At 36.9% G+C, this 25802-nt stretch overlaps 1 protein-coding gene across 8 annotated transcripts in view; it reads left to right on the top strand.

The window, feature by feature from the left end:
• SMARCA2 (SWI/SNF related, matrix associated, actin dependent regulator of chromatin, subfamily a, member 2) overlaps positions 1-25802 on the top strand; it is a 118984-nt gene that overhangs the window by 88384 nt on the left and 4798 nt on the right. For 7 of the 8 annotated variants that reach the window (XM_065047244.1, XM_065047239.1, XM_065047241.1 and 4 more), the window contains 3 exons: positions 12820-13037; positions 23401-23506; positions 24305-24406. In XM_065047244.1, the coding sequence (XP_064903316.1) occupies positions 12820-13037; positions 23401-23506; positions 24305-24406 (426 nt within the window). Of the gene's footprint in view, positions 1-10895; positions 11024-12819; positions 13038-23400; positions 23507-24304; positions 24407-25802 lie in introns of those variants that run through there. The other variant, XM_065047246.1, reaches the window with a different exon arrangement.

Genomic DNA, 25802 nt, shown 5'->3' with positions numbered 1-25802 from the left:
GCTTTTATTTGTTTTCTTATTGGTTGGAATTTCACATGACATTTTGATTTTATGTACTCTCTAATAGTCTGTTAAAAGTTAGGTCTGGCATCAGAAGTAGTAAAGTTGGGCCAGCTTGTTACTAGAAGTTTTTTGGTTAGGTTTGTGTTTTCTGAGGGAGCTTTAGTTTCATGTATACGATTTTCAAATCCATACTAAGAAGATACTTTATGATGTGGTTCTGTAAAATGTGATGGTAGAATTTGATCTCACGTAGTCTTGTTAGATACTGAAATAGCTGTGTGGGAAATCATCTTTACATTCAATAATGGTTTTAGCTTCACTTTTCGTCTATTGGTGTTATTGTCAGTTGCAATGGAGATTTTTTTATAAAGTCCATTTTGGAGGCGGAGATTCTGTGAAGGAGGAGAAAAGAAATAAGCTTTTACCCAGTGCATAGCTTATCTGCCTAGTTCATGTACATGATATCCCTCCACTCTCTTCCTTACTCCTCTATACCATTTCTGGTTACAATTGCAAAGTTTCCTGACTTGCTGCTAAACCTTTTTAACAGGAGTAAGAATTTGCCGAGGGCATATGCAGAAAATTGCATTCTGATTTAAACTTGGATCTGTAGTATTGAATTGCAGATCCAGTTGAATTTATTAAGCTGTAGGGGAAAACAAGCCGCATTTAGAAGACTTCATCACTGGATGGTTAAAAAGTCCACTGTCCCAGGATGTTGTCTATTTTGTGACCAGCAGTCAGGATGCCCCAGGTACTATTTTATTAATGTGTAAGGTGAGACTGATAAGTTTGATGTAGATGGAAGCTGATTTCTTGAAGGGTTAGGAAGTTGGACATGGCCTTTAAGGCCTCATGAAGCCAAGACATTTTTAAGTTCTGACTATTACTATCTTTCATGTCCTTTTCAGCAAATTCAGTTCAGAATCTATTTAAGGAAAAAAGGGGCTACTTCTAAGTGGCAGTGAAATTAAAACCAATGAAGCAGTTTAGATGAAAGGGGCTTTTCTTGACTTTTGAAGAGAGGGAATTTAAATGCATCTACCTGATAGCTTTGATTCTCTATTTTGTCAAGATGGGTTTGTTAGTTTATTAAGGAAAGAACCAGATTTACACTGTGTGTGTTTTTCTCAGAGGAAATCTGGAGGCAGATTGAGTATTAATTTTGGAAACTAAGTGCTTTGAAATACCTCTTCAGTATTTGAGGGGTACTCTGAGTGTTCCAGAAATAGTTTTTGTGTGAGAAAGACCTTAAGTCAGCTGTTTTAGCCAATACCTATCAGTAAAATACCTTGCCATATTTTCGTAGGATTCTTTTTGTTCAGTCTGTGATTTTTGTCCATGCAAGTACCATAAAATGCAAAGTAACATAACTAATATTAGCAGTTTTTATTGGATTTGTATGTATATTCTCCCCTAGAATACATTAGAATAATAGTGTCATATAAACACTTCTCTGTATTTCTAAAGAATGTGAATAGTATTGTTAAGATTAGACTAAAAGAAACTGCATTTTCCTTGAAATAGCTATACTTCTCTGACGTGCTTGGCAACCATGAGTTAAAAATCTGGGTTTCAGGCTTTGTTGTATTATTATTGTTTGAAGTGCAAAATTTTGCGTGAAAAAAAATTAGACCCTGTGGTTAAGATTCCTGAAATATTCTTCATGTGGAAAGTCAAAATTCAAATCGACATTCAAAGCTGAAACACGAAGTAACTCTTAAATACTTCACAAAATACACCAAAAAAAGTCTGCAAAAAAACTTTAAAACATTACTGTTGCTATGGTAAACATTTTAATACTTGGGACTACTGCATTTTTATGGTCTTTAACGTGCTTTGACAGTAATGATGATAGGTCATATTCAGTAGGTGACCTTTTGTTGCCTATCAAACTTTTGAATAGACGCAATAGATTCTTCTATGTTGATTTTCTTTTACAGCATGGGCAGGGAGTTACCCATACCTTTGTAAGTGTATATTGTGGCCAAAGTATTTATTCACTCTGCAAAAAGGGAAGCATTTAAATTTTGCCTTGTCATCAAGAGCACATTCAGAGACCGTTATTGTAAAGTGCAGTCTTTTGAAGGCAGACTTGAGAATGTGATGGGAAGCTTCACACTGGTGTTTACCATGCAGCATGCATGACAGGCAAAAGTAATCCTTTTGATGGATCAGTATACATATGCAGAGCTCTCCAGCTTCCGTAGAAACCTACAACTGAAGTGAAAGCAATTTGGAAGTACTAGCTTAGAAACTATAGGACAACAGGAAAGTTGCAGACTGAACTTCTCAAAAATTACTCAGCCTGTCCTTAGGCATATTGTGGGTGGAAGGCGTGAGGCAGTTAGGTTCCTGAGACATCTTGAAGTACTCAATGAATAGAATGGTGTATTTCCTTACACTGGCAGAGGAATGTTAACTTTAAGAAAAGAAAAATCCTACAAAAGTTTTCCAATAACTATAACCCTGTAATTTCATCCTGTGCTCTGAAACTGTCAAGTTCTGAGTGTTACAAATTACGCTTTAATGGAGACCCACTGAGTATTCTTTTCACTTGCATCTGACAATGTAATAAAATATTTTTACCTAGATTTCAAACTCGTAACTGTAGAACTTTGTTCCTTGTAGCCTTGCTTTAGTTTTTCATATATGCACTTACGCTATGCTATGCTACACTATGCTACGCTACGCTGTATGTTATTCTGTTGAGAAACTTCACTTCCTCTTAGGCCTCATTGCCTTTCCAGGATTCTTCTATGTATTCTTCAGTTAGCCTTTGTTTAGTTAATAGTTTTTGCTTGTCAGACCGTGATTTGCATTGCAATTTATCCCAGAAAACCAAAAAGGCCCTCTAGACAGATAGTGTGCATGGCAGATTTTTACTTCTAGCTTGTGATATGCATATTAAAGGGTCAAGCTCTAATGTAAGTCCTGCCACAGTCTGATAACTGCAGCCTTAAAAGCATCCTGAAAACATCCTAGAAGTTAGCCTCACAAAATACTGTTGTAGGATAAAATTCATAAAAGATACATACAACTCAGCAAGTTGTGCAAAGTTCTCAGCATGATGAGCTGCAAAACATGAGCCACATGGCCAGTTCGACAGGACGTGTAACATTACAAAGTGGAGATTTACTGCCTTATTGCACAATATAAGAATATAATGTCTGTTGAAAAGGTAAATGTCCATAAAACCAGCTCTATTATTCAAGGAAAAATCGATATTGTCTGATACTAAGAAACCAAAGGCTTTTGGCAACTGCAACAGTATTTAGTGAAAAAGAAGGTAAACGCTAACTTGCCTGAAGATGGAGAAGAGAAGCCATCCTACACACTGTTTATTAGTGGTCAAATAGAAATATGTTTTTGATGGGTTTTTGTATTCATGATCTCCCTTTTAAAATAAACCATGTCTTATCTGACTGGGAGATGATGAATCATTAGAATGTTGTAGAATTCCTGTTTTTCCTTGATTTGGAATCTAGTCTTTATTGTTGATTATCTTCATGACTTAATTGCATTTTGTTTCCTTCTACTCTGCGACACCAGTCTGCGACCCTGAATGGAATATAGTTATAACCAGGAAGACTAATAAAAATGGGAGAAAAAATTAATCTCAGATGGACAATAGAATGATATATCACTCCAGTAAAGGATTTATTTTAAACCAAAGAAGTAAGATCTATAAGCAAAACCCACAGTACAAACTAAGCCATAACAACCTTGATTTTATTTTCTTCCTAAACTGTAAGATACAAAAAAAGATAGAGCATCTCCTGTTGTAGTGCACAGAAGTGTTATGCTGTGGACTGAATTGCGTGCTTGTTATTTTAAAGGTATGTAGGAAAAGTGAAAAAAGTAATCTTCCACACGTGCCCCTGGCACCCCTCAGAAAAGGTGATTTTCTCATGCAATTTTTCTTGCCCCCTTTCCTAGGGAATATAATGTACATGGTCAAGAAAAAGAGAATAACTGGGATATTCATTATCTCACAATACCTTTTTCCATGTGCTTTCCTCTGCACTGCTGAAATATGTTTTCTTGGGTCAGAACTTTGGGTAAGTCAGGGAGAAAATGCTGACAAAAATAAAAAAAGAATAAAGCCTTCCCATTCACTCTCTCACTGAAAAAAAACCTCTCACTAAATGCTCCAGGATCCTGTCTACGCAACAAACATATTTATCTCCATCATACAGAATACCGATAAAGGGGGAAAAAATGAAGTATCTCTGAAATGTTATATTTTACTTCAGGGTGGATTGCTTGTGAATCTGAAGACAGGAAACATGTATCTTCCGTCAGCTGTTTTTCTGTGCTGGCAAAAACTGCATGTAATAGATCAATGAAAAATGGAAAGACTGCAGCAGGTACCAAGAAAGACTTGTTGGCAGTCAGAGCCCTCTTTCCTAAACAGGACCTTTCTGTGATTAGTGTGAAATAAAATACTTCCTACTTGAGTTCCTGTCAGGCTTTATTGAATCTCCTGCTCATCCATTTTACTTCAGCAAGCCTTTGGCACCTGCAGTCATCAAAAAACCCCAGACCTCTGTTGTCCTTATCAAGCTTGTTCAGAGGTTCTTACAATTCATCTTTTTTTTTGGTCCGATTCTCTTTTGGCAAGGGAGACTTGTAGAAATCAGGACCTTCTCTGCAGAAGAAAAAGTGGAGCAGCTCATGACTTAATAGTGTTATTTATAAGTCTCTTAGACAAAAGCAAATGTACCACAGTAAATTACCATTTTTATGTATCTCAGTTATATCAACTGAATATTATTAACATGTATGCACTTTAAATAATTGATAATTTTTCCAGACAATTGAAAAAAGCCAGTATGTGTAGAAAAATATGTAACATACTAACTAAAAAAAAACACATGCCATAGCTTAATCAGAATTATTTCCTGTCTTTTTGTCATTTAGTTATTTGAAGTTACAATTGCAAACTAAAATGAATTCAGCTAAATCAGTCTTGAAAGATAGCTTTGGTCAATTACCTGTTTTCCTTTACAACTGTGAGTCTGTAAAGATAGGGGTTTTTCCCCCCTAAGTTGGGCTGCAGTACTTTTGTATGTGATAGTGTTGTAGTGTCTTTTTTAAGTTAGTTATGTGTCAGTCTGTAAATTTTACTTCTAATTATACTACCAAAGATACCTGCAACTGTTGCCAGTGCATTAATGACGTTTACTCTTTGAGTCCTCAGCATGTTATAAGATTCCAAGCAATCTGAAGGCAATCTGAAATACACAGGATACCATCTAGTTCAGAACTGCTAGTACAGCATACCTTGCACTTGCTGGACTTCATGCGGCTGGTGACTGCCCAGTTCTCTGATTTGTCCAGATCCCTTTGCCTGGCCTCTCTGCTCTTGAGAGTGTCAGCAGCTCTTCCTCGTTTTGTGTCATCAGTGAACTTCATTAGTATTCCCTCAAGTCCTGAGTTCAAGTCATCTATAAAGACATTGAAGAGCGCTGGCCCTAAGATGAATCCCGCGCCACACTGATAGTGACCAGTGGCCAGCCCAGCATAACCCCATTTACTAGAACTGTGTGTTTATCCAGCTGTGTGATGGACACATTGTACTGTGAGAGACAGTATCAAAGGCTTTACTGAAATCCAAACAGATCATATTGACAGGCTTCCCTTGGTCAGCTAGGTGGCTAACCTTCTTGTAGAATGGAATTAAGTTGGTCAAGTAAGGCCCTCATGAACCCATGCTGGCTGGGATCAATCTCTGCAGTGTCTTTCAGGTGTTTTTCAATAGCTCCCAGAATAATCTTCCATAATTTTGCCAGGCACGGAAGTGAGACTTACAGGCCTGTAGCTGCTGGGATCATCCCTCTGGCCCTTCTTGTAGATTGGGACAACATTTGCCAGCTTCCAGTTGACTGAGACCTCTTCAGATTCCCAAGAATATTGAGAAATCATGGAGAGAGGTCTCGCTTTTTTTACAAACTGTCTGTTGCTCCAAGTGACAGGAGTTGTTCAGCAGGTGATCTTTCTAAAAAAGAAAAAACACCACCACATCAAAGCAGTTCAGTGATGAAGAGTAAGAGGTTGATATCTACAGTTTCTGGTACAGAACTTGTTTGGATTTTTTTCCCCTTTTTCTGTTGCTCCTATGTTAGATTGGCTCTGTCAAGAGGCTTTTCAAATGAAATATGCTTAACAAGACATAAAGCACAACTGTATGTCAAATGGGAGGGGTAAATCACACTTACTTTTGAAAATTGCAGAGGAAAATTAGAGATTGTTCCATAGATCTTTTAAAAGCGTTGCCGAGTAGCTGTAAACCACAGAACAGTGATGATTCTTGTTAGTTCCACATCCAGTGTCTTGATACAGAGAGTATTTTCTCAATGCTCTGAGTGGTTAAGCAAAGCATCGTTGTACTCAGTGTGATATAGTTGTTCCTTTTTATCACCCAGTTCCTTTTCCCAGTGGAACATTTTCCTTGTGCTCCCTGACCAGGCTGTGGGTCCAGGTGTCAGTGGTAATTACTGTGCTCTTCAGTCTCTCTATCCCTGAAGTTTATGAAAACCTCATAGGAGCAAAATCAGCTTGAGTGGTTTCATTTAAAATCATTATTTGCCTTTTAGTGGAGGGATGAATGAGGTTTATATAATTTTTTTACCAGATTTCACTTTTGAAGAGAATAAAATTTACACCCTTGCCAATGTAGTCTGCTGTAACTTGGAGCAAGCTTTGATCCTATAGATATTTTAAATAGTTATCCTCTTTTTTATTTCTTTTTTTTTTTTCTTTTTTTTTTTAATGTTATGCTTTATTGCTTTGGTTGGGACTATTTCTCCCTTTAAGTTAAGTATGTTCTTGTATGGTTCAGTCAGGTCTTTTTTGCATTGTTCTTTAAATCAAAATGCAAAAAAAAACTACTTATAACCTGCACTATTGTTTTCCGTAATGTCTAATTAAAAACAGGTATCTGGACTTTCTATGCAAATAATTAACCAACTTTTAATAGTTTTCAAATTCAAAGCAGAAAACTGTCTTTTCCCACTTTTCAAAAGAAGCAAGTTTCAGCGATGTGAAGATGCAGACCTTGACAGATGTTTCCTTATTTTGTGGAAATTTCCTTATTTCCTTATTTTGTGGAAGTTAAGCATATCTGAGAAGACACTTACTACAAGCTTTTGTGTTCTTGCAATAATTGCATTTTGTTTCCAATTTTTTTAAAGTATGCCTGCGTTTCTACTTAAGTACTAGGTGGAGATTTTTTTGAATATTTCTGATGTGGAGGAGAAGAAGTCAGTGTTCAAAGCAAAGAAAAACTGGATACATTCCCTAGTTCTTTGCCTTTGGCAGATTTTAATTTGTACTCTGTTTTAGTTTAGTCCCAGCAAAACTGGTCTGGTAAATCTGTTGTGCAATACTATCCAGCAAGGATACAGAACTCAGTTGACGTAACTCTTCATCAATCCTTATAATTATCTTCAGCTATTTAGTTGATGCACTGTATATAATGCCCTTTCATCTAATTGTCAATTATTATGGCATTCTTCTCCTTCACAGTCTGTATTTGTAGTATACTGACCTCTATGCTGTAGCGTAACAAGAGATAATTAGTAACAGTTAGGGGAACTTGGTTTAGAAAGCCAAGAAGTAATTCCAATATGTGGAAATTAGAAACAGTCCCAGACATCAGGAATGTCACTCTTGAGAAACTAAGCAGAACTGAATCTTGGAGAGGTCTTTCGGAGAAGATCAACTTCATGTTGGAAAATTGAAGTCTTCATGAGATGTCAGATATAATCTGAGAAGAAAAATGGAAAATGAAGAGGTAGAGGATTTCAAACAGTGCAAGACAGAAAAACAACAGTGGAATTTGTCTCGGAATATAGGTATAGAATGTGAAGGCTTATGCTGAAGAGAGAAATTGGTAGGGGCACATAGATGACATGTTGGTGCTTTTAATGTTTGTCACTGGCCTTCTGTAGGGTTCTTTTACTTTTTTTTTTCTCTTCCAAATCTGTAAATGGGAACTTCATTTTGCAAAGCAGTCATCTGTTGTTCATTACTGCATTACTGACATGTTTTTTGGCTTTAAGTACTTAACAGCCCTTAATCTTAGTGTCTCTTGGCCAGCGATCAGTACAATGTCCAAGTAAGTTATTTGTTCCCAGAAAAGCTAATTCTTTTGGAAACTTTGCGTGGTTGGGTTAGTATTTATGTTTGAGGAGTTGGGAAGCTGACTTTTTTTTCTATTCACTTATGTTTTGTATACTTTCTGTGGAAATAAGGACTTTAATTAGTAGGCTAGCAAATCTCTTCACATGGTTGTGGTAGTCACAAGAACTCTATTCTAACTTTGAAGGTTGGAGAGACACAGGGCATTGATATCTGAAAGGAAAGAAAGGGGCAAACTGTCTTTATGTTCATTTTAAGATAAAATCAGAGAGGGACACAGGAAGAGATCTTGTGTGCTGTATCCATTTCTTTTTTAATCCGAACATATTTTCAGTGTTATCAAGTAGACTTTGTACCACTTTTGTGTGTACGGTTTCCTTCACTATGAGTAGTAGCAATAGCTTTCACTATGCCTTACCTTTGGCATAACGATACTGCTGTTATTTCCCATCAGAGGAAAAATAGCTATATCTTAAGATTTCGTGTCAGCTAAATATTAAAGACAGGCCATAGACACCAAAACTAATCTTATGCTGAGCACCTCTATTGATTCACTGAGTGACCACAACTGAGTTACCTGATTCCTGTAAAACAAATCTAAAACTAGTACAAGACTAGCAGGATTGTTGACTTGCAGGAGGCAGTCGTGAAACGAAACTCAGAGCTGTAGCTTAGTGCTTGCTTGGGTCCATAATTCTCAACTGAGAAAGTATTCAGTCACAGTACTGCATCATGCTCTCAAGAAGAAGTTAAGAATACATCCATGATGTTCTGTTCTCCAAATGGAGGAAAAAAATGGTTTTCATTTGATCTTTGCTTTGTTTCTGTGGTACCTGTGTAGCTGTATCCATGTTCACTAAGAATACTTCCACCTCAGTTATTGTCCTTTACAAAGAGAAAAATGTAATTGCAAGCAGCAATAGGTAGCTGTCTCAGAAGTAACTTCTACTTACTTTCTTAAAATTTACTTTTGCATGTTTTGGAGGGGAGGGAAGGGCCTCTTCTTTTGGGAGGAAGGGAGTTTTTCTTTAATCTCTGGTCCATCTGCCTGCTCTCAGCTCTTTAACAAGGAAATTTTTTTGTGTACATGGACCAAGATACAGCAGTAAGATTCAGAAAAATCAGGAAGATTTTGTCAGTACTGGGCTTAACATTGACTGTTCACACTTCACTGGTGTCTCTGCCTTTCACGAGGTGCCCAACCCTTTGCTAAATTTGACATTAAATTTTGACAGCTTTCTTTCAAAAAATGAAGTCTCCAAACTCTATTGTACTCTTCTGTCCTGTTTCCTTAAGGGAAGGAAAGCGTTAAATTTTTGTTTGTGTACTGTTTTCTTTTACTCCCTTGCTATTCACCTCACTAATCCAGAGGCATTTGAGCATGGGAGATGTCTGTGCTATCTTGCACTCTTGCACAGCCCATCATCTGTCAGGAGCTGGAGATTTGTGTCGGGGATTTGTATCATTATCATACTGGTAAAGGTTTGGAAGGGCATTCTCTTCGGTGTGGCATTTCAGCCCTAGAATAGTAGGCTTTTCTAACAAAGAGTTCAGTCAGATGAATTATTTTAATAAATATTTCGTTGCTCATATGCACGTGCATGGATCATATGTGTAGGCATATGCACAGAGCTTTAATATCTCTGCTGGTAAATGGTTTATGTGATGTAGTTTTAAAGCCATCTTTTGTGGCAGCATACATCATAGGTTTAGTTTTAAATATTACTGTTTATATACAAAATATAAATCTGCCACTTGAGAACTAATGTTAGGAGTCACAATAACAATGTTTTTGGACTGCTGGTGTTATCACACTGATTTTCAAGAGGCGTCACTGAAATCTTAAGGAAAACTGTCCGAGTTTACACTCATGCATATATGTTCTGAAAGCTGAGTATAGTAATTGATTGATATATTACTATCTAGGTGGACAGTTTAATATCTATAAAGCTGTAGTATGCTAAGAATTAATTTGCTATCTGCTAGTCACTAATTTTAAGAGTGCAAGAGCATATGTTAGTTTACTTGGGCTTTATTTTTTGTCTTTCCTACATTGCTACATGTAATATTAGAGAAATCTTTTTACTTTTATCTTTTCTATTTGTTCTGATATTTTCCTCAAAATGTTACCTACTCCAAGCAAGAATTTTATGTGGAATTTTAAAATGACATGTTAGTAAAGTCCATGATGACAGCATCAGTGTTATATTTTGGTGGTACAAAATTTGTCAAGCAAACAAAAATATAAATATGTTTTAGTTAGGTGAATACCAGTTTTCTGAAGGACAACAAAATGTTACCAAAGTTAACAAAATGATAACTTAGTTTGGCTTGAGGTTTTTTTCTTCAATTTCTTGTAAATCAGGATAGATTTTTTTTTTTATCAGTTTCAATAACTGAAACCTGATCTGTTCACTGCAGAACAATAGGAATACATTTTCTGTAATAAATGCATCTTTTAAATGTGTGCAGCCTATTTCAGTTTTAAGATCATACATGAAATTGTCTGTGCTATTATAATTAAACTGCTAGCAATAAACAGTAACTTCCCAGCTAAAAATCTAATTTGTATGCCTAGAATAATAAGAAGAGAAATATGATAAGTAGTTGTCAATATTAAAGCAGGCTGAAGCAGGAAGGCTTCGGGCCTTGTAGTAGGTAGAATGAAACAGCAGATTTGAGTATCCACAATCCTTTCAGTATTAAATTTTCAGTAAAATAAAATTACTTGTATATGAAAACATAGCCTTTCCCCAGCTCTCTTTTTTTTCCTGATCAGCTGATGAAGAGACTAGCAGCTCGCTGCTTTGCTGGCTTGTTAATTTTATCCCCACTAACTGTGATTTCCGATAGCCGGCCTGCTGATAGTGGTAAGGTAAATATCCTTTTTCATTGCCGTCTTGAAGATTCAGTAGAACTACATCACAGGCGTGTGTAGGTGTGTAACACATCAAAAGTCGGTGTTTTCCGTATTTCAGTGTACAACTGAGTGCTTAAGGAGAGCAATGACATTAACTGTTGACAGCCTTGCATGCTGTATTTATTATTAGCTTTTCTAGCTTCCAAGATATGCAGAGAAATTTCCTTTTCTTAATCTTTGTTAGCTGCAGTGGTTTGTAGTGGGTGTCCTGCTTTAGCCGAATGGATTTTAATGAATTTGTGTGCAGATTATTTTTTTTTTTCCTCCTTTTTCTTCCTAACTCATCAGATCTCAAGCCTCCTTCATAGTGGTTATCTGATCGCTGTGGAAGCATGATGTAAATTGTCTTTTGATTATTAAGGCCTAGTTTCAGGCTGTCCCTCAGGATTCTGTGTTCGTGTTTTTTCTGTGGATTTGCACATCGGAGGATGCATAGGAAACAGATTCTGAAATCCCACTGGTGTTTTTTTAACGTGCCAGGTTGTTTTGTGTTGTGCATCAGGTTTTGTTCACAAAACGTTTTTCAAGAGACATTGTACACAATTGAGAAAAATTACGTCTGGGCTGTAATCACTCTTTTTATATTGATTGTTATGCTCACATGATCATAAATATTAGCCATGTTTGGTGCTGTGGAGAAATGAAGGTAATTGCCTTATGATTAGAGCTCTTTCAGCTACGAGAAGGGATTGATTAGCATTTGCATGTACTCAAGGCAATATTGAGAGGCAAAAAGGACAAATACCAACATCAGTTATGTTCTGAGAAAGCATGAATCTGAAAGCCTAGTTTTAAGATTTTTTTTTTTTATTATTATTTTTTTTAAATTTTGAATTTCAGTTCTGTTATGACCCAGTATTTTTATTTGTTTTCTTTTGTTGTCTTTCCCAAATCAGGAAAAGTTCGGCTTCTTGCTTTGTCACATAGATCTGATAGTCAGTGTGCGAACAGGTTCCCTTTATTCCTAGTTTGTTTTTTGTAGCAGGTTTTTTGTCCCTCTGCATAGTGCTGCTGGGTCTGGTTAAAAGCGTACAGCCAGGTAATTGAAACGAGTGTTCATTCTTTGTGACTGTGTGTGGGGTTTGGGGTTTTTTTGCATCCCATGTTATGAATGCTTTTTATAGTGAAGTACTGTACTGTCAGTGCTTCTGCATATCTGTTGGTTGCTAGTCTAGAAGAAACTGATAAATTTTAGAGATGGTTTTACCACTTAGGCGATTTGAAAGTTGCTTGAAATATTTGGAAGAGAAATCGAGTCATTACTGCATGAAGTATCTGTGGTGCTTGTGTGCACAAAGAGCTGTGTGTAAGCTGGATTTGGGAGCTGAGGGCAGTTTAGACTGTCCTGTTTGACAACATGGGATGTCGAAGTCTGTTTTGCAACTATATAAGCCAGAACTGCCACTGACAGGAACACATGAATGTTGTGCACTTACTGACAGTGACAGTACCACATGCTGTTACTGTGTGTGAAACTGAGTTGGTGTGGAATTCAAGGGTCAGATAAACACGCATCTATTTAGATGGTAGTGGGATTCTTAGAACAAATTAATGTTTACTGTTTCATTGATTGCCAGTAACTCAATTTCTTGTTGTACTCTTGTTTATGAATAAGCTGAACATTTTGAGTTGAATTATCTACATCCTGTGGAGCTGCATATTTTTTTTTTTTTTTTAAATACAGTTTGCTATTTCTGTTTGCAATTTCTCTCTTGTTTAAAAATCTTACTTTTTGAATCCGTGGCTGTCAGGCAATTGAAGACGGCAATTTAGAAGAAATGGAGGAGGAAGTACGGCTTAAAAAACGGAAGAGACGAAGAAATGTGGATAAAGATTCTGGGAAGGAGGATGGAGAGAAAGCAAAGAAAAGAAGAGGCAGACCTCCTGCAGAGAAGTTGTCACCCAACCCACCCAAACTGACTAAACAAATGAATGCTATCATTGATACTGTGATAAACTACAAGGATAGGTGAGCCTGGAGACCTCCTCTCTGTTGCATGCGCTCTTTCCCTCTCCGTTGATCTTTATCTCTCTCTGCTTTTTAATGGCTTCATTTTTTGTTTTCACTCTTTAGAAGCATTTGCTGACACAGCATTTCTGAAAAGAAATTCCACCTAGGGCCTGATCCTCTAAGTCTCACTCCTTGTAGGGGGCTTTTTAGAGACACATCTGACAGGAAGTTGTTGAAACACAAATACAAAAAATAAGCATAGAGCTAATGCTTTGAAATTAAGTCATTCTGCTCAGGACGTGTACTTCAGAACATTTAGCTTGAGTGGGATTTTCCTTGTGTTTAGTGGTACAGTATGTGTTAAGATTTAATTTTCATATATGTGGCTACAGATTTATTAATGCAAGTTTACAAGGGTTTCACCGTGACCCAAAAGACTGCACAAAAAATAAAGGGCTTGTATCACGAGCCTCTGGGCTGCTAAAGAAAAGCTGTAGAAGTACTGAGCATAGTATGTTGTCTGCAGCTGAGATGGAAGCCTGTTTGACAAGAAATCCATATATTCATTGTCATGAAATGCTCAGTAGCTGGACCTTAGGAAAAAACATTGCTTCTAGTCTGAAATGTCATTTGAAGACTTCTGTTTTGCAGGTTTTCAAACTGAAAATCATATATGCTTCATGAGAAAGAAATTGAGAGTTAGTTAATAGCATCTTTGAATCAGACTTGTTTGAAAAAGTTGCATTTTTTAACTCAACTTGCCAAAAATGGGTAATACCTTTTTGTGTACTCATCCCTTCTTTGCTGTACATTTAAATATTGAATCATATAAGGATCACTTATAAGCTAAACTAATATTAAATGCATTCAGAGAAAATAAAGAATTATTTGCATTAGGTGACCCGCGCAAGTGTAACCATATAATTTTTGCATGTAAACAAATTTCAGTCTGTGACTTCACATGGCAAGTTGCACTTCTTTTTTTGCAGCTACTGTTCTGGGTCTTCCTGTACAAGGTTAACTTGGGCAGTATCTCATAAAGCACACAGAGCAATGATGCCTGACTCTTTTGGCACATAAGTGTTGAAATGAAGAGTTCTGTGACCTGTGAGCTCTGTATAGAAAAGTTTATTACATTGGAGCAGGATTCACAGCAATAAACATGATCAGCAGGAAGCTGACTACAAACTCCGTGTGTTCAGCTTGCTGTGGCTCTCAGCTAACTGAATAGTGGAGAAGTGTTTAAAGTTCACATGTTCCAGACAGGACTGCAAGGCAGCATCTCTTAATTTTGGATCCCTGGTCTTGAGCCTGAAGGCAAGCTCTTCTGATCATGGCACCTGCTTCTCATTTTCAAATAGGAAGCAAAGGTCCTTGTGATGGCCTCCAGTAGGGCATAGATACTGAGAGTAACTCATAGTTACTGGGAAAGTTAAAGATTTTTGCCTGTCACTTTTCCCCGGGAAGTTCATATCTGATCTCTGTCAAACAAGTTAACCACTGTGCTGTTATATAGTGACACAACATACTATTCCCCACTCCCAGGAGCCCATATTTGTGCAAAATGGAATTGGCTCCCACTTTGGAAAGAGTGTGGAGCTCTAGCCTGTTAGGAATTAAAAATGCCTGTTAGACATAGGACTTCAGTGTGATTAGCTATGCAGAAGAGTTCCAGGTTGCTGTATTCTGTTTTTGTTTTTTTTTTTGTCACCTATCATCAAACCACCCAATCCTATGAAAGCTGGGACAGAACAGAACTGAAAATTTAGGCGTCAGGAAACTTTAATATCTTAAAATCTTTGGGGTTAAGGTTGTTCTAGAGTTCGAGGAACGTTTTCAAGTTCAGAATTAAGAAGGTTTTAGGCATTGGAACCCTTCAGCTTAGTTTGGGGTTCATGTTTGTTCTGCTCTGGGCTTTTCTGTGTGTGAAGGCAGTTGGGACAAGAATAGAGGGACAGGTTAATTGGAAGAAAAGTAGGCCGTGAGCTTCATCTGGGGGTAAAGGAGGGGAAAAATAGGGTTTTTTTTATGTCTTCAGTATTTGAATGCTTGAAATACTCTTTAGCTCAAAATTTAAGTGCTAATAGATGTTTTGTTTCTACTTTTTGAAAGTCCAGAGGGCTGATGTGAACCACAGAGAGCTGATTGTGTCCCAAAAGGTGATCAGGTGATACCCATCTTAAATCTTACTGACCTAGGCCCAAGTTGCTTTGTCAAAACCAAATCTATGATTTTTAGTAGGTTTTTTTTTTGCAATTAATAAACCAGCACACTAAACAATGAAGAGAATGCATTGCTGAACTAGTAAACTTCAGTGTGCTTTATCTGATGTTTCTCCTTGCTTTTGAGAAGAACTCCTTGTAAATACAGAACTACTTCTCTGTTCTTGTTAAAATATTTCTTTAAAAAAAAAAAAAAAAGAAAAACAAACAACCAAAAACCACACACTTTTCCATGATACCCACAAAAATCTGGAGTACCAGTTGGCCGCTTTTGTGTGGCGATTCTGTATTATGTTGATGCAGGGAAGGAGTCTACAAATATTTTCATAACTGTCTTACGTTTAACTTCTGTTGTGGGCATTTGGCAACAAGTACAATACTTTCCTTCCTTATTTAAAAAGCATCTGACAAGGCTGGGTTGCCTATGTCTAGGAAAGCTACGATAATACAAGCAGTAAGTTCGAGTAAACTGAAGTTTGCAATACACAATTATTATATAAAGGGAAAAATAAGATTAAACAGGGAAATTAACCATATTTGAGGTAAATGTTCAGTGTAGAAAAAAACAGCATATGATTATTTGAAAATGAAATTCAGAGGTAGATCTCCAGCTACTTACAAACCTCAGTTAAAGACAGTGGAAGTCATCATAGAGGTCAAATTACTGTTTATCTCTGTCATATCCTCAGTGCAAAGCAAAGATTTTCTTTAGATTTTCCTTTTTTATGCAGAACTGTATAGCAACTCTCATATTTCCTTTTACTTTTTATCCCAGACCCCAACATGATACTGATTTTAATTAACTATTCCATCAACCAGCTTAATAATTGTTACAAAGCAATTTATAGCTACCAGCTGAGTTTCTTTAGATCTTTGTAGAAAGCTAGGAATACACTGAAGGAGAGAAAACTTTAGTAATTATGCTGAGATTTGACATAACCAGCAACCTAATCGCATCCGTTTTCTGGAATTCTGATACCTGGATTGTCGCCTATGGAAGGAAATAGTAAAAAAAGAGAAAAAGGGCCAAGATGTGAGGCATTGTGAAAATGTTTGGAGTCGTTCAGTGTGAGAGCTGTTGAAGTCCTTCTCAAGTTGAGACTGCTTGCTTCTTGCTGGTTGTTGTCCTTTGAATTCTAGTATTGAGTGATGTGCTGCAGGCTTTTCTTAATGTTGATAGGCATTTCTTTATCATGCCTTTGTATTTATATTTGTTAATCTTGAAACAAATAGTCATACCACAATTTGAAGGATGGTGGGGTAAGTGCTGCAAATTGTTAAAAAGTAAAAATTTTTGCTGAATTCACTACTGACCTTTTTAGGCTGCACCTGTGCTCTTATTAGCCAGCTTTAACTATCAAACCATGAAACACATTGCCAAGTGTAGATACAGAGCAATACTGTGGATATGGAGCAGTACTACAGATGCAGAGCTGCCTTCTACACTGCTTCACTATTGTAGGTGAAGCTGAGTTCATCCAGGTTTCATCTATAATGGCTTGCAATGGAGAATAAATCTGTAATGAAGCAAAAGTAAGATGGAAGAGATGGTGAGAATCCTCTGACTTCTAGTCCACCTGATCTAGTGAAAATTGTCTCTGCCCACCTATGGCGAGGAAGTTAAGCTAGATTATCTTCAAAGGTCCCTTCTGACCCAAACCATTCTGTGATTTTGGCAAAGCATTTGTTAGGGTGCCACAGGAAAATCATAAGCTAATATGAAAGAAGATCCAATGAGTAAACTCTAATCTGAGTCAAAACAAGGAAAAAGTTGTAACCGAAGGCACCATTACAAAAGGAACTATTAATCTGGAAAAAAGTTACCATGGAAGTTCTTGAAGAATTGGTGGTGGCTATGAATCCTAATGTAGTAATTATATATATTAAAAAATTAGGATAGTCCTAGCCAAAATATGGTTTAAAATTATAAATATTTGGATGGTATTCATGGGGACCCGAACACACTTAAGTCTGAAGGAAACAAACTGGCATGAAACACAGGAGCTCAGGGTGCAGTATAAGGTATGTACAGACTAACAATAGGGAACTTTTCATTGAGTTGGAAGCTCATCACATGGAACTGACAGAAAAAGAATGATCTGGGCAAAGAAATTATTGATCAAAGCTAACTATGAGCCATCAGTGTTGTCCAGCCATAGGAAAATAGGAGCCTGGCCGTGACACTATTGCCTGTGTGGATGAGAAAGTACTCATTGTATGTGTATACCATCATATGTGACACCATTAATGCTTCTGCATTGCTGCATATAGTAAGTGAATACTTTCCAATTCAAGAAAGGTTCGTTTTTACACCGAGACAAGTGCAAGTAATTAGTTCAAAGGTAAGTAGCATGGGAGAGTCTTGCAAGAGGAAATAGGTTGATTTGTTTATCCCAACACAGCACAATCGGAGAGAGGAACATGGTTGCTGACAGTAAATTCACCTAGGAAAGAAGGGGAAGCATAAACACAGGGAGAGTGTAGAAATATGTAAAATATAGGATGGTAATCACAAGATTATAAAGTGTAAACACTCATGAATACATTCAAGTTGTTAACTAAGAGTTCTGGAACCTTTCCATATGGAATAGTGGGGCAGAAATACCTAAATAGGTTTAGGTTTTGTTCCTTGATTAAAAGACTTTTATATGATTATTTACAATAATAAGGCCCCATATGCAAGGAACTGGTAACACCTTTCCAGTTTCACAGTTCATCCTGATTCTCCAGTGTAACATATATGCATCTTTGCAGACTGCATTTGCAATAACACATTTTAATCTGGGATTTTGTTGCAATTATTTCTTAAACTATGATTTAGGTGCCAGGTGCCAGGCAGCCAGGTACCTTGTTATAATCTTGCAGTGTAAAACACCTGTTTAGAAGAAAGCATTTTGAAATACATCAGTCCAGCATTATTGTCACACTTGTTTCCAGTTCTGATGCTTTTAACCTGTCTTTCCTTCCTTCTAAAACTGGAAATGTCTATATAAATGGATAAGCATATACATAATACATACGTTTTCAGAAAGCAAAATTATTTTGTGTGTCCAGTTTAAATGCTTTAGCCTTTTGAAAGCAGGGCCAATTTTACTGAAGATAGATGTTCTTTTTAGAATAAGGAATTTGTATGCCAGATTAGATCCCCAACAACAGATTATGCATCGTGCACATGCAGGCTTGGTCCCCCAAACTATCTTCTTCCTTTTCTGAAGGCTTTCCTTTGGTTTTTATTTTGGAGGAAGACATGCTGTAAATGTCTGCTTCCCTTTCCTGGTGGTTAAAATTAAATGGAGAAAAAGAATGATATTTCATACCTTGTAATCCTTCCATTTCCCTACAAATCCACTGTCCTCTTCTTCCTTGCATCAGATTTTGATATTTCCTGTCTAGGTGCCAGTTTGATGCTACTACTAGTTTGCATTGTCTTTGTTTAGTTAGCAACAGCTGACTTTGAGTCCCAGAACACTGATAGCTCTGTTACATACAGTGATTTTCATTTCTGATCTGCCTCCTCCCCATAGCAGGTGGCTGTTGACCACATTTTAATAAAGCTGATAAGAAAATTGGCGGGTGGACTTCTGTGGTGCCCTGTCCACATTTCCTGCTTGGCAAGAGACTTCTCCTGTCTGTAGTGCTTAGCATTTTGATCACTGTGTCATTAAAGACAAAATGTTTAAATTTGTGCCCCTAGCATTCTGATGTTGACGGGGAATAGCTCAGGGAGAGGTTATTTTTCTCTGTATGTGAAATTGATTTTATTCTGACTATTTCCAGCTGTTTTCTCAAGTTGCCAGTTTTTAACTGTTGTAAAATGGTGAGTAATGTAATTAGCCAGTACTAATCTAAGTACTAATTAATTAATCCAACTGGTACTCTTGAGTATTCAAACACGCAAAGCAAATAATTCTTATTTATAGCCCAACCAAAATTATGGAATACATAGCCATATGTCAAAACCAGGAATTACATTTTTAAGTTTTTTTTACCCACTTCCATTTCAGTGTTGGGGGCAGATCCACCATGTAGTACTGCACTCAGTTCCAAAAAGGAAGAATCAGTAAATATGTGTCAGGAAAATGAATCATTTCCATACGTAGCTGGGTTACTGCTGGAAGTTGTTAAATGCAGAGGAACCACCTCGCTATGTAAATTCTTTAATTCTCCTCCCCCCACACACTTTGTTTTAAAGAGCATCCTTGTGAGTTGCACTTGATTAGGACTTGTAATTTGCATACCGTAGTTCTGGTTGTGAGTGCCCCAGTTAGGGCAGGCATGCAGGGACTCTTCCTTCTAACCACTCTAAATGAATTTTAGTATTTGTTGAAAGTGTGAAATTTGCCACAAATGTGAGAATGTCTTGCAGTTTCACCTTCATAGTTGTCTCTCCTTTTGATTCCAAATGAGAAGGGGTGTTGATCATTGTAATGCTTTTTGACAGGTCAGCGGTGGCTTGCTTCTGGCCACATGCTGCCAGGGAAGACAAATACAAAAGAAACCTTGTACAAATGAAGCCTCATTGTTCCTGCATTTGATTCCACTGAAGATAATATCGACTAAATGGGTGGAAATACATGCTTTTATGCACCTTGTAAACAGTTTCACTAAAAATGAGAGAATATCAGAAACATTGAGCACAAATATTTTTCTAACCAAAAGTATTTTTTAAATGAGCAGCGTTTCTAAATGATATTTAACTCATATAGCATCCAACTTTTTTTTATGTGAGCATGCATAGGAATAGCGTGTTGATGCAGTAGCGGTGAACTGTCACTCAGTTCTTTTGCAGTCAGGTCTTTTAATTTATTCTGGTCCTTCTTCCCTTCAGCACGTATCCTGCTAGTTGCTAGGCAACTGTAAGTAATTTTTACTGTGCATTATTTTTATGTGGTAGTTGTTGTGGTTATTATTTCCTAATTACAAGAGTGGGGACAGGGATTAAAATCAGAGTTGCATTAATAATTACTAATTTTCTCCTGTTGTATCCACAACACAGCCATTTGAGATTATGTAAGAAAATATCATATTAATTTACTAGTATAGATGCACACATACAAAGGGAACAGAAGATAATATTTCTTTGTGAGAGGAGGTTCCATAAAAATGATAGAACAGAATAAGCTGTTATTGATCTGGGTAGACAAAATCGGGCACTAGTCTTCTCTCTGTTGCATATTTCATGGCCTTAATGCTTTTTCTTTCACAGCCTGAAATTATTCTCAGTAATTAATTATATCAAGCAAAAGCTTGAAAGTTTTCTATGGCCTTCTTAGTTTAATAGAATGTGTGAACAAATCACAATTGGCTAGATTTATGTCTTGAAAAGAGGATATTGCTCTTTAATAATTTACTACTGTTATTTTTAATAGAAAATGCAATATAAGGGTGGGTGTGTCTGTGTTAAAAAAGAGAAGAAATATATAGCTATGAAATAAAAAGCTCTATATTCATCAGAAGCTCTTTTGATAGGACAAATATGCTAAACATGTTGTAAATTTTGATTGACCTTAGATTATTAATAGCTGTTTTCCTTTATACTTAAATAATTACATTTTTTATTAGAATCTGAAGTGTAGTTGAAGCAACACTAGCGTTGGCAGTTTAGTAGTTTATCTCAACTGGATACTCCTGTTAGAATAAAGCTGCTGAAGTTTAAAACACAGCAATGATATCTCAGTCCTTCTGCATAGCAAATCCAGATTCATACTACACAAAGTTTTGAAAGCAACTCTTCACACTATTTAAAGGATTAGCTTACATCTATATCGTATGTCTGTATATTGCACAGATTTATTTTAATAACTTATTTGGTTTGTGAAGTCAAGCACACAGAAAAATAGGATATAACAGAAAAAAGGGGGAAACCTAATGTGATTCCCTCAGGAAGGTAGGTTACAGTGTGCTGTGTAATGGCACAATAGTGTATTGCTCTGCTTTTCCACAGGACTGGTGCCCTGCATACACAAGGTGGACACTGATCACTCAATGAATGTCTGAATTCCCCCTGGTCTTCTTAATAATACTCATAAGGAGTCTGAATGTTTTGCAGATACAGAACTTTTTTCACAACATTTTATTCTCATTTTACAAATGGGATGTAGAAATGTGAATTCTAACATACTGGTTGGGCACCAGAGATCTGGTTTCTCAGCATACTTAGTGTTCCGTAGGTTCTGAACAAATGTCATTGATCTCAGTTGCAGCTATGAGTGCTCAACACTTCTGGTTTTTTTTAACAAAAAAAACTAATACAGTCCTCAATTTGCAAAGAATTAGAAACACGGTAATTTAGTCAGCCGTGTAGTGTGTACTTCATGTGTTGCTTTTCCTTGTATTGCTTCCAGTTCCTCTTTGGGAGAGCAGTCTGAGATGAAGAGCGGTTCTGTCGTGTGACATGACATAGCCACTCGCGTAGCTCAATAACAAGATTGGTGCCTTTAAATCCACAGCGTAAACACCTCCCACTTTGGCAGAAGTATGAAAATGATGAATTTGTATGTTTGGTCTGCATCAGTACCAAAGAAGATAGTGGTGCAGTGGCCTGAGTTTCACAGTTATCTGCTCACAGGAGAGAAACAGCAAGACTTGGGATGACAGTTATCTGGTCACTTTATGATTTCTTCTATTTCAGTAACAAGGTGCTTCCTGAATAAATTAGATGCCTTGGATGAAATTGCTCCCAGCTGCCTGGAGTGTGCGGTGCAGGTGGTCTGTCAGGGAATCTGCCACAAAGCCGTGTGGTTTAGGTAGAGCAGGAGTGTCCCAGGAGTAAACAGAGAATAAGAAGTCTTGGATTAGGTGAGCAACAGCAGTTTAGGAAGTTAGGAAATTCTGTTTGTTTCTGCTTGTTCATTGATCTATGAGGTCCATAAGAAAACGTATCATCTCAAATTCTGATGCTCTTTCAGGCATTAAGAAATGCCTAAGATATAGTAGGCATTCATTACTTTTTAAAGGGCAGAAGTGTTCTGGGCTTTTTATCATCCATGGCAGAATTGCCTCAGTCAGCCTGTGATTCAGGATTAGTTTAATGTGTCTGATAAGATTCCACACTGCTGTGGATGTTGACTGCAAGAGAGAAGCTCTGGTCAAGACCAGGACTTGACTTGTTGCCCAGCTCCTGTGAAGGTTTGTCATCCCCGAGTTATTGTCCAAAAATGAAAATGAGAGAAAACAGGACATTTTTGGAGTAGCAGGGAGAGAAGGAAACATGGAAGTATGGGCTGGGAAGTGCTTGTGAGTGTTATGTGAAGTGAATTACTTTTTTTCTGCTGCTTTGTCTGTGAGAAAAATGGCACGCACAGAGGAAAAAAAAACCTCTAAGCCTAGAACTGCCATCAACACCTTTCCTCTCGGGGTGACTTATAGCCATGTATTGTTTGGGAAGCCGAAAATAAGAAGATTTTAAAAAACCCTAAATTTGGAGTTGTTAAAACAGGTATTAATGGAGGATGAACAACAGGAAATCTGGAAATCTTAGAAATTCTAGACATGTGTAAGTGTTAGGCAACGTTCTTAGAGTATAGAACGTTTTGAGATAATCCGTCACTTTATTTCAGGTGACTGAAGAAGTACAAATGGCAGTAGTGATTTTTCAATACAGTTACAATGATTTTTCCAGAATCTAACAGTCATTAATGGAAGTTAATATTTGTTTTTCATTGAACATCTAGTTAGTCTGTTAATAATCATCATCTGGTATGATGGAAATCAGTATGAACAAATAGTTTGCTATGGTGAGGCAGTACAAAACAACTATAAACTGACCAAGAAGATAAACTTGTAGTGGCAGGAGGGACACTTGCTAAAAATTATAAAACAAAACTGAGAAAAGGTTAAGACTGTACTTCAGGAAACCCCTACGGAATAGAGATTCGTATCCTGATCCTGCTTCCATAAAGACTTCTACATATGTATCATCCTATAATGATGGTGATGTGTTAGGACAACAGCACAAAGGATATGTATTAAATTGTAAACTAATTCTCTGTACCAAATTAAAAAATCAGAGCAGGGCTCAATTTCAAAGTATTTGCAATAAAAATTTGTGATTAAAAAAAAAAAATTACCTTTTTTTTATTATGCTTAGATTGTGTGTGTGTGTTTGGAGGGGAAGGTCATGGTAATTCTTCGCATTATGAGTTTGTTTCTCTCAACAGCTCTGGACGGCAGCTGAGTGAAGTCTTCATTCAGCTCCCATCTAGGAAAGAATTACCAGAGTATTACGAGTTGATTAGGAAGCCGGTGGACTTCAAAAAGATAAAGGTAAGAAACATTTCTGGAAGTGGAGAATGCTCTGTTTCTTTTTGTTATAGAGAAGGGTGAGCATAAAGTCATCAGTAAAATTACATAATGAATATTGCATGTACCCTGTGTTCTTGGCTTATATTTTAAACTTTGTTACACACCTTGTTTGGAATTTTAGTTAGTGTACATTGCAGCGTATCACTGTAATTTCGAAGTAAAATAAAAATGTAGCAGTGTGACAGGAATGGCACTTTCAAGATTACATCTTGGTGTCTCTTTTGCTAAGACCTAATTATGAATCTGTAAGCATATCTTTGATAAAAACAGAGTGTTTGCAAAGTTTTAATGGTTCTAGGGCAATATAGGTATCTCTAAACTAGCGTGACATCTTGGAATAGCCAGGTCAGATCCAAACACAGGTTAGCATATGGGGTTTAGGCAGCTTGTTGCACATTAGGTGATGTAACAATTCTATGACTTTCATTCATGTCATGACTTATTTTGTTTCTGTGCTAGAAAGAAGAAACTTGAACTTTTTTTACCAAAAGAGCTCCATTTGTTTTGCTTTTGTGCTTTCCAATTAGCACAGGAATTGCTTAATTTTTTGCTCTGTTAACCTGGTGTATCTTCTTGAGTAATAATGTTAACAATATGTTTTAGGACTTTGTTTTAAACAGATACTTGGTCTTGATTCTTTGGAAAAATTTTTAAAGAGAAAACTTTTAATGTGTTGAAATCAAGTATTAATTCAGTGCCCTGTCTGCTGTTTTTCTTTCTACACCATACTTCTCTTCATTTCGTCAACTAATGCAACAGGAAAGAATTCGCAACCATAAGTATCGGAGTCTTGGAGACTTGGAGAAAGATGTCATGTTGCTGTGCCACAATGCCCAGACTTTCAATTTGGAAGGATCACAGGTCTGAATGAACGTCTTTGTGTTAAACATACAAATTTCCCCTATCTAATGTTTTCAGTGCTTGTGAATTATTATATATATGTAAACTCTGTGTTTTAATTATTATTTTCAATAGAGAAAATGCCCAGCTTCTTAGAATCATCTAGAGTTCACTGGACACAGCTGCAGTGCGTGCATGTAGAGAAATTGGTTTTTACTCCGAGATCACTTTTTTCTGATCTCTGTGTAGATTAGAGCTGCTATAAGTCTATTTGAATCTATAGTAAAAGACAGCACATGCAGAGTGATACATCAGCTCGGGTTTACCAAAGTGGATGCAAGAAAGAGCAGGTTTAACAGTACAACAGGGTGGGGTGTTGAGGGAAGATTTCATAGAGAACTCTTCCGTTCTGCTAATGGAACATAAGAATGCAAGGGCTGTAGAGCTTTTCTGTGTGAATCTTTATAGTTTCTGAACCCCCTGGTAGTCTTTTAGTACTGAAAAAAAACAGTGGCCATTTTAAGAAACAGTAATAATAAATCCCAGATGAGTTTCAGAGGTTTGGAAGGCAAAATCTCTCATCTCAAAACAGCTGTTTCACACATGTGAATGCACTCAGTACTGTGAATTCATAACAGGACACTGACACAAAATGAGAGATTACAAAATCTGGATGACAGATAAGGAGGTCTCTCAATATAGTGAAACATGGTCTTGAGTGATTATTTTTATAGATTAGGTCCAAACACTGTGATGCAAACACAACATTAAGGTGAAGCAGAGAAAATGAGGACCACTCTCATAATGTGCAAGAGTTAAAAAATTATGTTAAGAGAAACCTAAGTAAAAGTAAGCCAAAGGCTGAGTGGGTAGAAGTGTTCCATAGATACTGCTACTCAGTTCAGAAATAACCTGTATCAGCGTATTGCAGTATTCTTCTCCATTCCACTGTACCAATATAAATTACCAGAGCTGCTATTACTTTTTATAATGTGAAGCCCAAATAACTCATAGCTAAGATTTTTTATATTTCTTTCTGTTAAGTTCTTACACAGCTCATTTTGATTTCAGTGAATTGTGGAACACTTCTGCAGCAGTCTTCCAGTTTTGAAGGCTGCCTCATGTTTTTCGTAATAGTTCAGGTCCAGCTTTGCTCCGACATACCAATTCACTTCAGTAAACTAGATTATTTGTGTGTGCACACAAAATGCATTTGTTTAAGTACACGGTGACCTCAAGTGAAATTCTACATGTTAGTTCTGTTAGTATGATGCATGCTGCTTTTCCTTGGAGTAATGCAGCTCTATCCGAGCTGGAGCCTTATGCAGGGCTCTCAGGGAGAGACAGACTTTGTTTCTTGAGGCTTTTGTCTTCAGTGCAAACTCAGCAATTTTGAGAGTTTTTCATGTTGGAATGG

Source organism: Columba livia, chromosome Z (genome assembly GCF_036013475.1).
Source record: "Columba livia isolate bColLiv1 breed racing homer chromosome Z, bColLiv1.pat.W.v2, whole genome shotgun sequence".
Taxonomy (NCBI): domain Eukaryota; kingdom Metazoa; phylum Chordata; class Aves; order Columbiformes; family Columbidae; genus Columba; species Columba livia.
This window is presented reverse-complemented; position numbering and strand designations above follow the sequence as displayed.